Source organism: Bos javanicus, chromosome 1, assembly GCF_032452875.1.
Source record: "Bos javanicus breed banteng chromosome 1, ARS-OSU_banteng_1.0, whole genome shotgun sequence".
Classification (NCBI taxonomy): domain Eukaryota; kingdom Metazoa; phylum Chordata; class Mammalia; order Artiodactyla; family Bovidae; genus Bos; species Bos javanicus.
In genome coordinates, this window is record NC_083868.1 from 1366606 (window position 1) to 1378665 (window position 12060).

The 12060-nt window shown below is 43.0% G+C and overlaps 1 protein-coding gene across 1 annotated transcript; it reads left to right on the plus strand.

The window, feature by feature from the left end:
- The first annotated feature begins 7761 nt into the window (after positions 1-7761).
- LOC133254971 (transmembrane protein 230-like) lies at positions 7762-8094 on the plus strand. Its single transcript, XM_061429464.1, has one exon. The coding sequence runs from the start codon at positions 7762-7764 to the stop codon at positions 8092-8094; it is 333 nt and encodes a 110-aa protein (XP_061285448.1).
- The last annotated feature ends 3966 nt before the right edge of the window (positions 8095-12060 follow it).

Below are 12060 nucleotides of genomic sequence, written 5' to 3' on the forward strand. Positions count from 1 at the left end.
CCAGCCTCTGGAAGGGCTTTCCGAGCAGGGGCCTGGGGACCCAGAATCCTGAGAAGCCGCTAAGACCCACTTCTCCCTTCCTTGGTGCTAGAACTTCACCCACTCCTCCTCTCCCACAATCACATCACGTCTTTTCCAGCCCTTTGGAACCACCTCTCATCCAGACCTAAGGCCTTTTAATGGTCCAGGCCTGTGGCCGCTGGTCTTCGATAAAGATGCAGAGCAAATGTGGGTGCCAGTCACCCAGGTGACTGGTTCAGAAACTCTCACGGTGAGGGAGGGGGACGGGGAAAGTGGCTGCTTGTCTAGGACCCCGCACTGCTCGCCCACCCCGCTACCCTCACTGGGCATTATCCTCTCACTCCCGACAGTCCCCAGAAGCAGCTCCTCTCAGAGTACAAACTGGGAGGGAGTGCGAGGAGGCCGGGTCTGGGGGCTGGGCTCACCCCGGGGCGGGGCAGGGGGCTTCCCCCAGGATGAGAAGAGCTCTGGGGTAACCTGGCGATGAAAGACCTTAAGGAAGCATGAAGAATGGAGAATGTGGCTTCTTTGGGGACAAGCCAGGAGATCCATAGGAAGGAACCCAGGTCTCCTGACTGATTTTTAAAACTTTGTTGTTGTTCAGTCGCTCCGCCATGTCCAACTCTTTGCGACCCCATGGACGGCAGCATGCCAGGCTTCCCTGTCCTTCACTAGCTCCCGGAGTTCACTCAAACTCATGTCCAAACGGTCAAACTTGTGTCAATGATGCCATCCAACCTTCTCATCCTCTGTCGTCCCCTTCTCCTCCTGCCCTCAATCTTTCCCCACATCAGGGCCTTTTCCAATTAGACAGTTGTTTGCAAATTAATTAATTTTTTATGTTTTTGTCTGCACTGCAAAGCATGCAGGACCTTAGTCCCCTGACCAGGGACTGAACCCACAGCCCCTGCAGTAGAAGCACAGAGTCTTAGCCACTGGACAGCCAGGGGAGTCCCCCTCACTGCTTTTTAAAGATAGCTTTTCTGGGAGAATTCAGGGAACCGTCATGTAACTTCCTGTGGCTGCCATGAACAATGGCCACAGAATTGCATCTTGAAACAACATAAATGTATCCCCTCATGGTTCTAGAGTCCAGAATCCAAAATCTGGTGTTGGCAGGGCCCTGCTCCCTCTGGGGCTCTCGGGGAGGACCGTTCCTGCCTCCTGCAGTTCTGGTGCGTCCTTGGCTTGTGGTCACACCACTCCAGCCTCTGTCTCTCTCTCACTTGGCCTTCTGCTCTGTGTGTACCCACCCCTCCTCCTATAAGGGCACCACCTTCTTCCAAGATGATCTCATTTAGTTCCTTACCTTAATTACACCTGTAATGACCCGATTGCAAAATAAGGGCATATTTTGAGATTCTGGGTAGACATGCATTTTACTCAATCCACTGTAGTGATTCTGGGCTTCCCTGGTGGCTCAGATGGTAAAGAATCTGCCTGCAATGCAGGAGATTCAGGTTTGACCCCTAGGTCGGGTAGATCCCCTGGAGAAGGGAATGGCTACCCATTCTTGCCTGGAGAATCCCATGGACAGAAGAGCCTGGTGAGCTACAGTCCATGGGGTCGAAAACAGTCAGACACGACTGAGCAACTAACACTTTCACTTTGCACTTTCACAGTGATTCGAGGCCATGGGTGTAGACAGTGCCTGCTGCTGCTGCTGCTGCTGCTAAGTCACTTCAGTTGTGTCCGACTCTGTGCAACCCCGTAGACGGCAGCCCTAGGACATAAAAAACTCTCAGCATGTGTCAGTATCACCTGTTTTCACCAGCTGAAAGGTGCTACTATAAACCCAGGTGTGATTTTTGTCCAGTGATGTTATCACTGCATATTTTCCTTCCTCCACCATGGGCCTTATCACTTATTTGTGTCTGATCAGTCAGGGTCCAATCAGGAAAAGAGAAACCCTACTGTTTGTTTTGGCAGAGAAATTAATGGGAAGAAGTGGTTAAGCAGGTGTGGAAGAACTGAAAAAGGTGAAAATGGGAAAAGAGACTGAGAAAACAAGAAGGTATTAACAGCACGCAGCAGCCAGCAACCAGAAAGAGTACCCTGTCTCTTCTTGGAAGGCGATTGCCCTGTCAATCCTCACACAGGCTGCCTGACACAGGGAATTGGAGGGAAGATTGATTATTTGGGGCTAAAATGTAAACTGACCCATGGGGACTGCTGCTGCTGCTGCTGCTAAGTGGCTTCAGTCACGTCCAACTCTGTGCGACCCCATAGACGGCAGCCCACCAGGCTCCCCCGTCTCCGGGATTCTCCAGGCAAGAACACTGGAATGGGTTGCCATTTCCTTCTCCAATGCATGAAAGTGAAAAGTGGAAGTGAAGTCGCTCAGTTGTGTCTGACTCTTCGCGACCCCATGGACTGCAGCCTAGCAGGCTCCTCCATCCATGGGATTTTCCAGACAAGAGTACTGGAGTGGGGTGCCATTGCTTTCTCCACATGGGGACTATTCCTTGGATGTCAGAGGCTCCATGCTGGATATATACTAGGTGAAACTTCTTGCCTGCTTTACTAAAGTAAATGGTGGCCCTTCTGATATTTGTGGACAAAAGGAAAAAAAGAAAAGAAAACTCCAAAGTTTCAGCTGTTAAACAACCCCTTCAGAGCTGGCAGGACTGACCCCCTCCCTGTTAGGGATGTGTGAATTCAAGGAGCAGCTAAGGACACACACACAGTGACTGTTGAATTATGCACTTCACAATTTTTTTGAGTGCTTTTGTACACGTCATGTGTAAAATTCACATATCTAACCATTGTTCTAGAAAGCATGGAGCAGGCCCCACAGTGAACAGGGCTGTCTCATCAGTGGCCTCTGTTGAAAACCCTCGGGCCTGCCACCCAGAGAATCCTTTTTGGACGGTGGGCTTCCCTGGTGGCTCAGAGGTTAAAGCGTCTGCCAGCAATGCAGGAGACCTAGGTTCAATCCCTGGGTTGAGAAGATCCCCTGGAGAAGGAAATGGTAACCCACTCCAGTATTCTTGCCTGGAGAATCCCGTGGATGGAGGGGCCTGGTGGGTTACAGTCCACGGGGTCACAAAGAGTCGGACATGACTGAGCGACTTCACTTTCACTTTGTGGGGATGGTCTGGTTGCTATAGCAGCCTCTCAGCACAAGGTGGCAGAGCATCCATGGGTACCCTGGAGCCCTGGCCCGCAAGAACCCCTGAGTCCAGAGTCCTCAGGGGCCTCCTGGAGTGCCCTTGGAGAGAGCTGGCGGTGGTCAGGTCAGGAGAGCTGACACTGAACTGCTGAATCAGCAGTTACTGACGGTGCCGAGTCAGAGGGAGAATGAATTACTGCATTTCAAAGGGCCTTTGCAATAAAGTCAGGGCAACCTGACTTTTCATCCCTCTTCTGAGTCTCCCTCCCGTGAGGCAAGCTGTTTCTCTTACACAGTGGGATGTTTCTACAAGAAGATGGAAATCAAGGGCATAGATGGACGTCTAGGGCATTCGATTTTAAAATGTTTGAAGGCTAGTATTTCAAACATCTTTAGCACAGAAATGGCTGCTTCCCTGTAACGAGTTAATATGTTCACTGAAAATTCTCCACTCTTAAAAAATGGATTTGCCTTTTTAATCGGTAATAGAAACATAGTGAAAAAAAAAAAAGTATTTTAAAAAGAAACTGCCTAGAGGACAATACCAGGATTCTTAGGTCTTTTCAGAAATATTCTTTGCATATACAAGAATATCCAGCTTTTATATACAAATGGTGAACAGCATGCCAATCAGCCTCTTGCTTATTTTCTTCCTACATATCAAGATGTTTCATGTATAAACATCTGCCTCATTCCTTGACTAGGATCCCCCATTGTGTGGATTTCCATACCATCTTTTTTTTAAGTTTATTTTTAATTGGGGGAAAATTGCTTTACAGTATTGCATTGGTTTCTGCTGTACGACAACGCAGGCCATACCATTTTTACCCCTCCTCTCTTGATGGACATTTAGATGGGTCCCAGTCTCTTGCTTGCAATGACCAGACCTGCACATATGTCCTGGAAATACTCTCAAATCACACCTAAGTCCCCCGAACTTTCTGGAAGATAACTGAGTGGTCAGAAGTTTATAAAATTTTGTATTTATATTTTATAAAATTTATGTCATAAAATGTGAATAGCACCCTTTATCCTCAATAATGATAGTAATAATAACTGACTTCTATGATCTGTCACTGGGAGTCAGACACCATTCAGACGGTTTTGTATACTGTAGTGAACACACTGTGGCTAGACCCACTTTACAAGTGGTTTTTACTCTCCTGTGTGCTAAGTTGCTTCAGTTATGTCCAACTCTTTGCAACACTATGAGCTGCCAGGCTCCCTTGTCCATGGGATTCTCAAGGCAAGAATACTGGAGTGGGTTACCATGCCCTCCTCCAAGGGATCTTCCTGATCCAGAGGTTGAACCTGCATCTCTTACATCTCCTGGCATTGGCAGCCAGGTTCTTTACCACCAGCAACCCCTGGGAAGCCCTTTCCTCTTCTACTAGAGGTAAATGAGATCACTTTATAATTTGAATTTGCATCGATATTATTATAAGTAAGAACGAGTATATTTTTTCTACTAAGTCATTTGCATTTGTTTTTCTTTGTATATTTTTAAATCTTTTTTTTTTGTATTTCTTTTTCTGTGAATAGCTGTCTGTGTCCTTTGACCATCTTTCTGTTGAACTATTGACCTCTGTTTTTAATGTTAGAAACCTTTTAAATGTTAAGAAGTTTGATGTATTACCTTGTATGTTGCTAATGCTTCCCCCAAGTTTATCATTTACTTTTTTGTCTTGACTTGGTTGATAGTATTTTTTTTTAGCCACAAAGAAATTTTCAGTTCTTATGTAGTTGGATTTATCAGTCTTTTCTTTTGTGAATTTTGATTTTTGTGTCATGTTTGGAAAGATTGTCACAATCTGGGATTACAAAAATAAATCTCCCATGTTTGTTCCAGCTCTTTTATAGCTTTATTTTTAAAAATCATAATTTAACTCCATCTGGAATTTATTTTGATATACTAAAGATCCAATTTTACTCTTTCCCAGATGTTTACCCAGTTATCCCAAGCATTTATGAGATAACTGATCTCTTCTCCACTGGTCTGAAACTTCCTCTCTATTTTATACTCTTTTCCTGAAAGTTTTTGAGTCTGTTTCTGGAATTTCTTCTATTCCTCTTGTCTGTCTGCCTGTTTATGTGCTAGAATCAAGCACTTTTAATTTCTGTGGTTTTACAATTTGTTTTGTTTTCCCAGGTAGCAGACGTGGTAAAGAACACGCCTGCAATGCAGGAGACATATGACGTGTGGGTTTGATCCCTGGGTCAGGAAGATTCCCTGGAGAAGGGCCTGGCAACCCACTCCAGTGTTCTTGCCTGGAGAATCCCATGGACGGAGGAGCCTGGCGGGCTATAGTCCATGGGGTCACAAAGAGTTGGACATGACTGAAGGGACTTAGCTTGCAAGCCCACAATATGCTTTAACATATTGCAGGGATGTTTCATTACTTTTTTTCCACTAGAAAATTCTTGGCTATGCTAGCATGCTCAATTTTCTGTATAAAATTTAGCCTTAACTTATCTGCGTGAATTTGAATGTAGCAAGCCTCTCAAAGTCTTTGTTTACATAAGAAATTTAGTGGATTTGTTTATCTTATGCTTCAGGTGGAAGAAGAGGAAATCCAAACAAAGAAAGATAACAATGCTTATAGTGACACTTTTGAGGAAACAGTTATCCATTTTTATCTTTGCCAGTGTCGACATAAGTTAAGTAAAATGACCAGCTTGAATTATAGCCTTTGGGAAATCGAGTTTACTTTTCTCAGGGCACAGAGGCAGCTTTGGGAATACAGGTGATTCGTCTGTTCCTTTGTTGCAATGATCCCTGCAAGGATGTGTGTTGAGGATGAGGGATGCTCTCTGCTGTTCTCTCCAGCTGCAGGGGAAGAAGGACCGTTTGCTCCTTTAGATTTTGCTGAGATTTTGCTGTGATTTTTTTCAGGCCAAAAAGCTGAAATTCCATTCATTGACGCTGAAAAAAATGATGGGCCTGAAAACATGAAATATATCATTGGAAAAGAAAAGAGAAGAAAAAGATCATTAACAAAGGAAGTAGGGCTCTGAAAACTTGGCATTCAGTTTAGTTCTGGAAAACAAAACAAGAACAACAAAAACCCAGAAATGTCCATTGATATTTTGCTGGAATTATACTAAATCTACAGAAGAGTCGACTCATTAGAAAAGACCCTGATGATGGGAAAGATTGAAGGCATGAAGAGAAGGGGATGACAGAGGATGAGATGGTTGGCTGGCATCACCGACTCGATGGACATGAGTTTGAGCAAACTCCAGGAGGTAGTGAACGACAGGGAAGTCTGACATGCTGCAGTTCATGGAGTCGCCAAGAGTCAGACACCACTTAGTGACTGAACAACAAAAACAACAGACGAATTAGAAAAGAATTGTCATCTTTGCACGTCAGTCTTTCTAAGGATAAGCAGTATTTGCATTTAGTCAAATCTTCCTTTTTGTCTTTCTTTTCAAAGATTTTGTCTGTATGAATCTTCCACATTCATTCTATTTATGGGTGTTTTATCTTTTTTGATTCCAATTGTAAGTAGAACCTTTTCTTCTGTTATATTTACAAAGTTACTGCTGTTAGCATAAACTCTCAGATATTGACTATTTTAGAATTTATCTCATGCCCACTCAACTTATTGAATTATCCTCCTGTTTCTAACAGCTTTGCAATTGATTCTTTTTATTTTTCCAATCATACAATCAATGATAATTTTTTGTCTTTTCCACTTTTAGTACCTCTTATCTAATTGAATTGAATAATTCTTCCAGCATAATATTAAATGACAGTGGTGATAATGGGTGATTGGAAAGGAGTACATCAAGGCTGTATATTGTCACCTTGCTTATTTAACTTACATGCAGAGTGTGTGTGTTAGTATCTCAGTCGTGTCCGACTGTTTGTCCACAACTGTTTGTGGGCCATAGACTGTGGCCCACAGTGCTCTTCTGTCCATGGGATTCTCCAGCCAAGAATATTGGAGTGGGTTGCCATTCCCTTCTCCAAGGGATCTTCCAGACCCAGGGATTGAACCCAGGTCTCCCGCATTGCAGGCAGACTATATATGCTGAGTACATCATTTGAAGTGCCAAGCTGGATGAAGCACAAGCTGGAATCAAAATTGTCAGGAGAAATATCAATAACCCCAGATATGCAGATGACACCACCCTTATGGCAGAAAGCGAAGAGGAACTAAAGAGCCTCTTGATGAAAATGAAAGATGAGAGTGAGAAAGCTGGCTTAAAACTCAACATTCAAAAAACAAAGACCATGGCGTCTGGTCCCATCACTTCACGACAAATAGATGGGGAAACAATGGAAACAGTGACAGACGTTATCTTTTGGGCTCCAAAATCACTGCCGATGGTGACTGCAGCCATGAAATCAAAAGACACTTGCTCCTTGGAAGAAAAGCTATGACCAACCTCAACAGCATGTTAAAAAACCATGAGCAAGCTGTCGGCAAGCAGCCTGCTTCACCCGGACTCTGGTGAAGAAGTAACCTGGAAAGTGAAATTGCTCCTTTCAGTGCTTGGGGTGAAGCAGTGTATTCACGCTCCGTAACTTCAGTCGTGTTGCACTCTTTGCAGCCCTACGGACTGTAGCCTGCCAGGCTCCTCTGTCCATGGGGATTCTCCAGCTGAGTCAGTGTGTTATGATGCCGTCTCACACCAACCTGGCTACTGGAATTCCCAGTAGCAAAGTGAAATACTCAAGACTCTCTTGTACAGATGATGGCTACATTGACCTTCAGTTTAAGAAAAGCCCGCCAAAGATCCCATATAAGGCCATTGCGCTTGCTACAGTGCTGTTTTTCATTGGTGCCTTTCTCATTATTATAGGCTCCCTCCTGCTGGCAGGGTGTATCGGCAAAGAGGGAGCAGACCGGGCCTTTCCTGTCCTGATCATTGGCATCCTGGTGTTCCTGCCAGGATTTTACCCCTGCTACTGGGGATATTCATACAATGATGTTCCAGACTTTGATGACTAGCATTCACCCCAGCCCTGAAGAAAAGAGTCACAGATGGAACTGAGCCCAGCTTTAAGACATTGAGCAGAAACTATGACTAAGGGCTAAGGAGTTCTCCAGTTTGCAGATGTTTAATGAAACAGTGGCCAGATTTTATGGGTCCATCCTAAAAGATGTTAACTAAGCTCACAAGTAACTGTCACTAGGGCATTCTCTATTTTTAATTTCTTGGCCCTGGAAAAATCTCCTGACAAGTTTTTCCATATGAATATGCCAGATTTCTTATTACTAAGTAATTTATTTTGAAAATATCTAAGTGTCTTATCTCCATATTCTAACTTTGTGTTCTAGTGGAAGACCTTGGCACAATCAAATATAGTGTGGTGCATCTATAATACTTCCTACTTGCTTTCTTATAACAACAACCAGGAATTTTTTAAACCTCAGAGCAAATTTTCAAAATGTAAACACTTTTCTCTGTTCACCAATCCTTGGCCAGCTCTGATGTGGCTCACTGGTAGGTTGGCCAGCATATAATTTGGATCATTTTGTCCTGTGCAGATCAAGAAGTTCTATATATCATACCTTTACGGACTAGACTTTTAGCTGTTTCCTAAGGAAAAAATAAGCAGAGACATTACTTTGCCAACAAAGGTTCGTCTAGTCAAGGCTAGGTTTTTCCTGTGGTCATGTATGGATGTGAGAGTTGGACTGTGAAGAAGGCTGAGCGCCGAAGAATTGATGCTTTTGAACTGTGGTGTTGGAGAAGACTCTTGAGAGTCCCTTGGACTGCAAGGAGATCCAACCAGTCCATTCTGAAGGAGATCAGCCCTGGGATTTCTTTGGAAGGAATGATGCTAAAGCTGAAACTCCAGTACTTTGGCCACCTCATGCGAGGAGTTGACTCATTGGAAAAGACTCTGATGCTGGGAGGGATTGGGGGCAAGAGGAGAAGGGGACGACAGAGGATGAGATGGCTGGATGGCATCACTGACTAGATGGATGTGAGTCTGAGTGAACTCCGGGAGTTGGTGATGGACAGGGAGGCCTGGCGTGCTGCAATTCATGGGGTTGCAAAGAGTCGGACATGACTGAGCGACTGATCTGATCTGAAGGGAAAAATGTAGATGAATGGTTATTATTTAGAGTTTATAACCCTATTTTAGCACCTTGTTTTATGATGTAATTCTGCTGAAGATTTTAAGAATTGACCTGGATCTCTGGAGGACTGGACTGCCTTAGCTTGATCTGCCTTCTAGCTTGCAAAAAGTGACTTGTATTCAAAAGAAGTTAAAATGTCAAAATCTAAAAAAAAAAAGCAGAGATTACTTTACTGACAAAGGTCTCTATAGTCAAAGCTATGTTTTTTCCAGTAGTCATGAATAGATGTAAGAATTGGACCATAAAGAAAGCTGAGCACTGAAGAATTGATGCTTTTGAATTGTGGTGGTGGAGAAGATTCTTGAGAGTCCCTTGGTCTGCAAGGAGATACAACTAGTCCATCCTAAAGGAAATCAGTCCTGAATATTCATTGGAAGGAATGATGCTGAAGCTGATGCTACAATACTTTAGCCATCTGATGTGAAGAACTGACTCATTGGAAAAGACCCTACTGCTAGGAAAGACTGAAGGCAGGAGGAGGGGACAACAGAGGTTGAGATGGTTGGATGGCATCACTGACTCAATGGACATGCATTTGAGCAAGCTCCTGGAGTTTGTGATGGACAGGGAGGCCTGGCATCCTGCAGCCCACAGAGTCACAAAGACTTGGACATGACTGAGTGACTGAACTGATGTCTTTTTCTCCTTTCAGTTTTATTCAGGTATAATTGATGTATTATGTAAGTTTCAGGTGTACAGTGTAATAATTAGACTGACATCATAAAATCATCATGGGCTTCCCGATAGCTCAGTTGGTAAAGAATCCGCCTGCAATGCAGGAGACCCTGGTTCAATTCCTGTGTTGGGAAAATCCCCTGGAGAAGGGATAGGCTACCCACTCCAGTATTCTTGGGCTTCCCTTGTGGCTCAGCTGGTAAAGAATCCACCTACAATGCAGGAGACCTGGGTTTGATCCCTGGGTTGGGAAGATCCCCTGGAGAAGGGAAAGGCTACCCACTCCAGTATTCTGCCTGGAGAATTCCATGGACTGCATAGTCCATGGGGTTGCAAAGAGTTGGACACGAATGAGCAAATTTCACTCACATCATGACATGATTACCACAGTAAGTTTAGGGAACATCCATCATGTTATATAAATTCAAAATAAAAGAAAAAATTTTTCCTTGTGATGAAAACTCTTAGGATTTACTCTAAACTTTCATATACAACATATTAAAGTATCGGTGTTTATTATATTTATCACATTGTACATTGCATTCATAGTACTTACTTACCTTAGAACTGTAATTTTGTACCTTTTGACTGTCTTCATCCATTTTGCCTTCCCCCCCACCTCTGGTAATCACAAATCTGGTCTCTTTTTCTGAATTTGTTCTTGAAGCATAATTGGCCTGTGACTAGTTTAGTTCCTGATCCAGAAAATAGTGATTTAATTTCTCTATATTTCAAAATGATCACCATGGTAAGTTTAGCTGCAATCTATCACCATACAAAGCTGCTATGTATTATTGCCTCTATTCCCCACACTGTGGTTTTCATACCCATGACTTGCTTATTTTGTAATTGGAAGTTTGTACCTCTTAATCTTCTGTCCACAATTCCCTCATCTCCGTATCCCCCTCCCCTCTGGAAAACACTTGTCTGTCCTCTGTATCTATGACTCTGGTTCTGTTTTATTATGTTTGTTCATTTGTTTTGTTTCCTAGATTCTGTATCTAATCAAATCATACAGTTTTTTCTTTCTCTGACTTCTTTTACTTAGAATAATACCCTCCAAGTCTGTCTATTCTGTCACAAAAATAGAAAGATTTCATCCCTTTTATGGCACAAATATACTCCTCTGTGTGTGTATGTGATCACATCTTCTTTATCCACTCATCAGTTAGTGTGCACTTAGGTTGCCTCCATATCTTGGCAGTTGTAAACAGTGCTACAGTGAACACAGAAGTGCATATATCTTTCAAATTAGTGTTTTCATTTTCTTTGGATAAATATCCAGTGGAATTGCTGGATTGTTCAGTTCAGTCACTCAGTCGTGTCCGACTCTTCGTGACCCCATGGACTGCAGCACGCCAGGCCTCCCTGTCCATCACCAACTCCCAGAGCTTACTCAAATTCATGTCCATTGAGTCGGTGATGCCATCCAACCATCTCATCCTCTGTCGTCCCCTTCTCCTCCTGCCTTCAGTCTTTCCCAGCATCAGGGTCTTTTCCAAGGAGTCAGCTCTTAGCATCAGGTGGCCAAGTATCCTGTGGCCAAATCCAGTGGAATTGCTGGATTGTATGGTAATTTTTTGAGGAACCTCCATACTGTTTTCCACAGCGGCTGCACCAAATTAATTCCCATCAACAGTTCACAAAGGTTTCCTTTTCTCCACATCCTCACCAACACTTATTGGTAAATTTATACAATTCTGTGCATTGCATTCAATACAAATGATATGAAAGGGATATTTCTGCCTTTACATTTGCATTTTCTTTGTGTGTCTATGCCCATTCTTTGTCTTTTGATATAATTAAGTGATTTAGATTAGTTAATAACTGGAAGCTGGCTGCGAACATGCCTAGCATGTAGCAAGTGCCAACTGTTTGCCAAAAATAAAAAATAAAAACAAAGCCCTTTTGTATCTCTGAATAGGAATATAATTGGCTATTGTTTGTGTTGATTCTTTTTTTCCTATGTGCAATATATAGATAGGACAAGAATATTTAGTCTTGGTTTATTATCTGGTTTTAGATCATGCTTTTTTGTTGTTAATGTTTTTTCTCTTTTTTTTTCTTTTCTTTTATTTTTAAACTTTACATAATTGTATTAGTTTTGCCAAATATCAAAATGAATCCGCCATAGGTATACATATGTTCCCC

Bases quoted from the DNA above. Each gene is read 5' to 3' on its own strand.
- LOC133254971 (XM_061429464.1), top strand. From the start codon at position 7,762: ATGCCGTCTCACACCAACCTGGCTACTGGAATTCCCAGTAGCAAAGTG.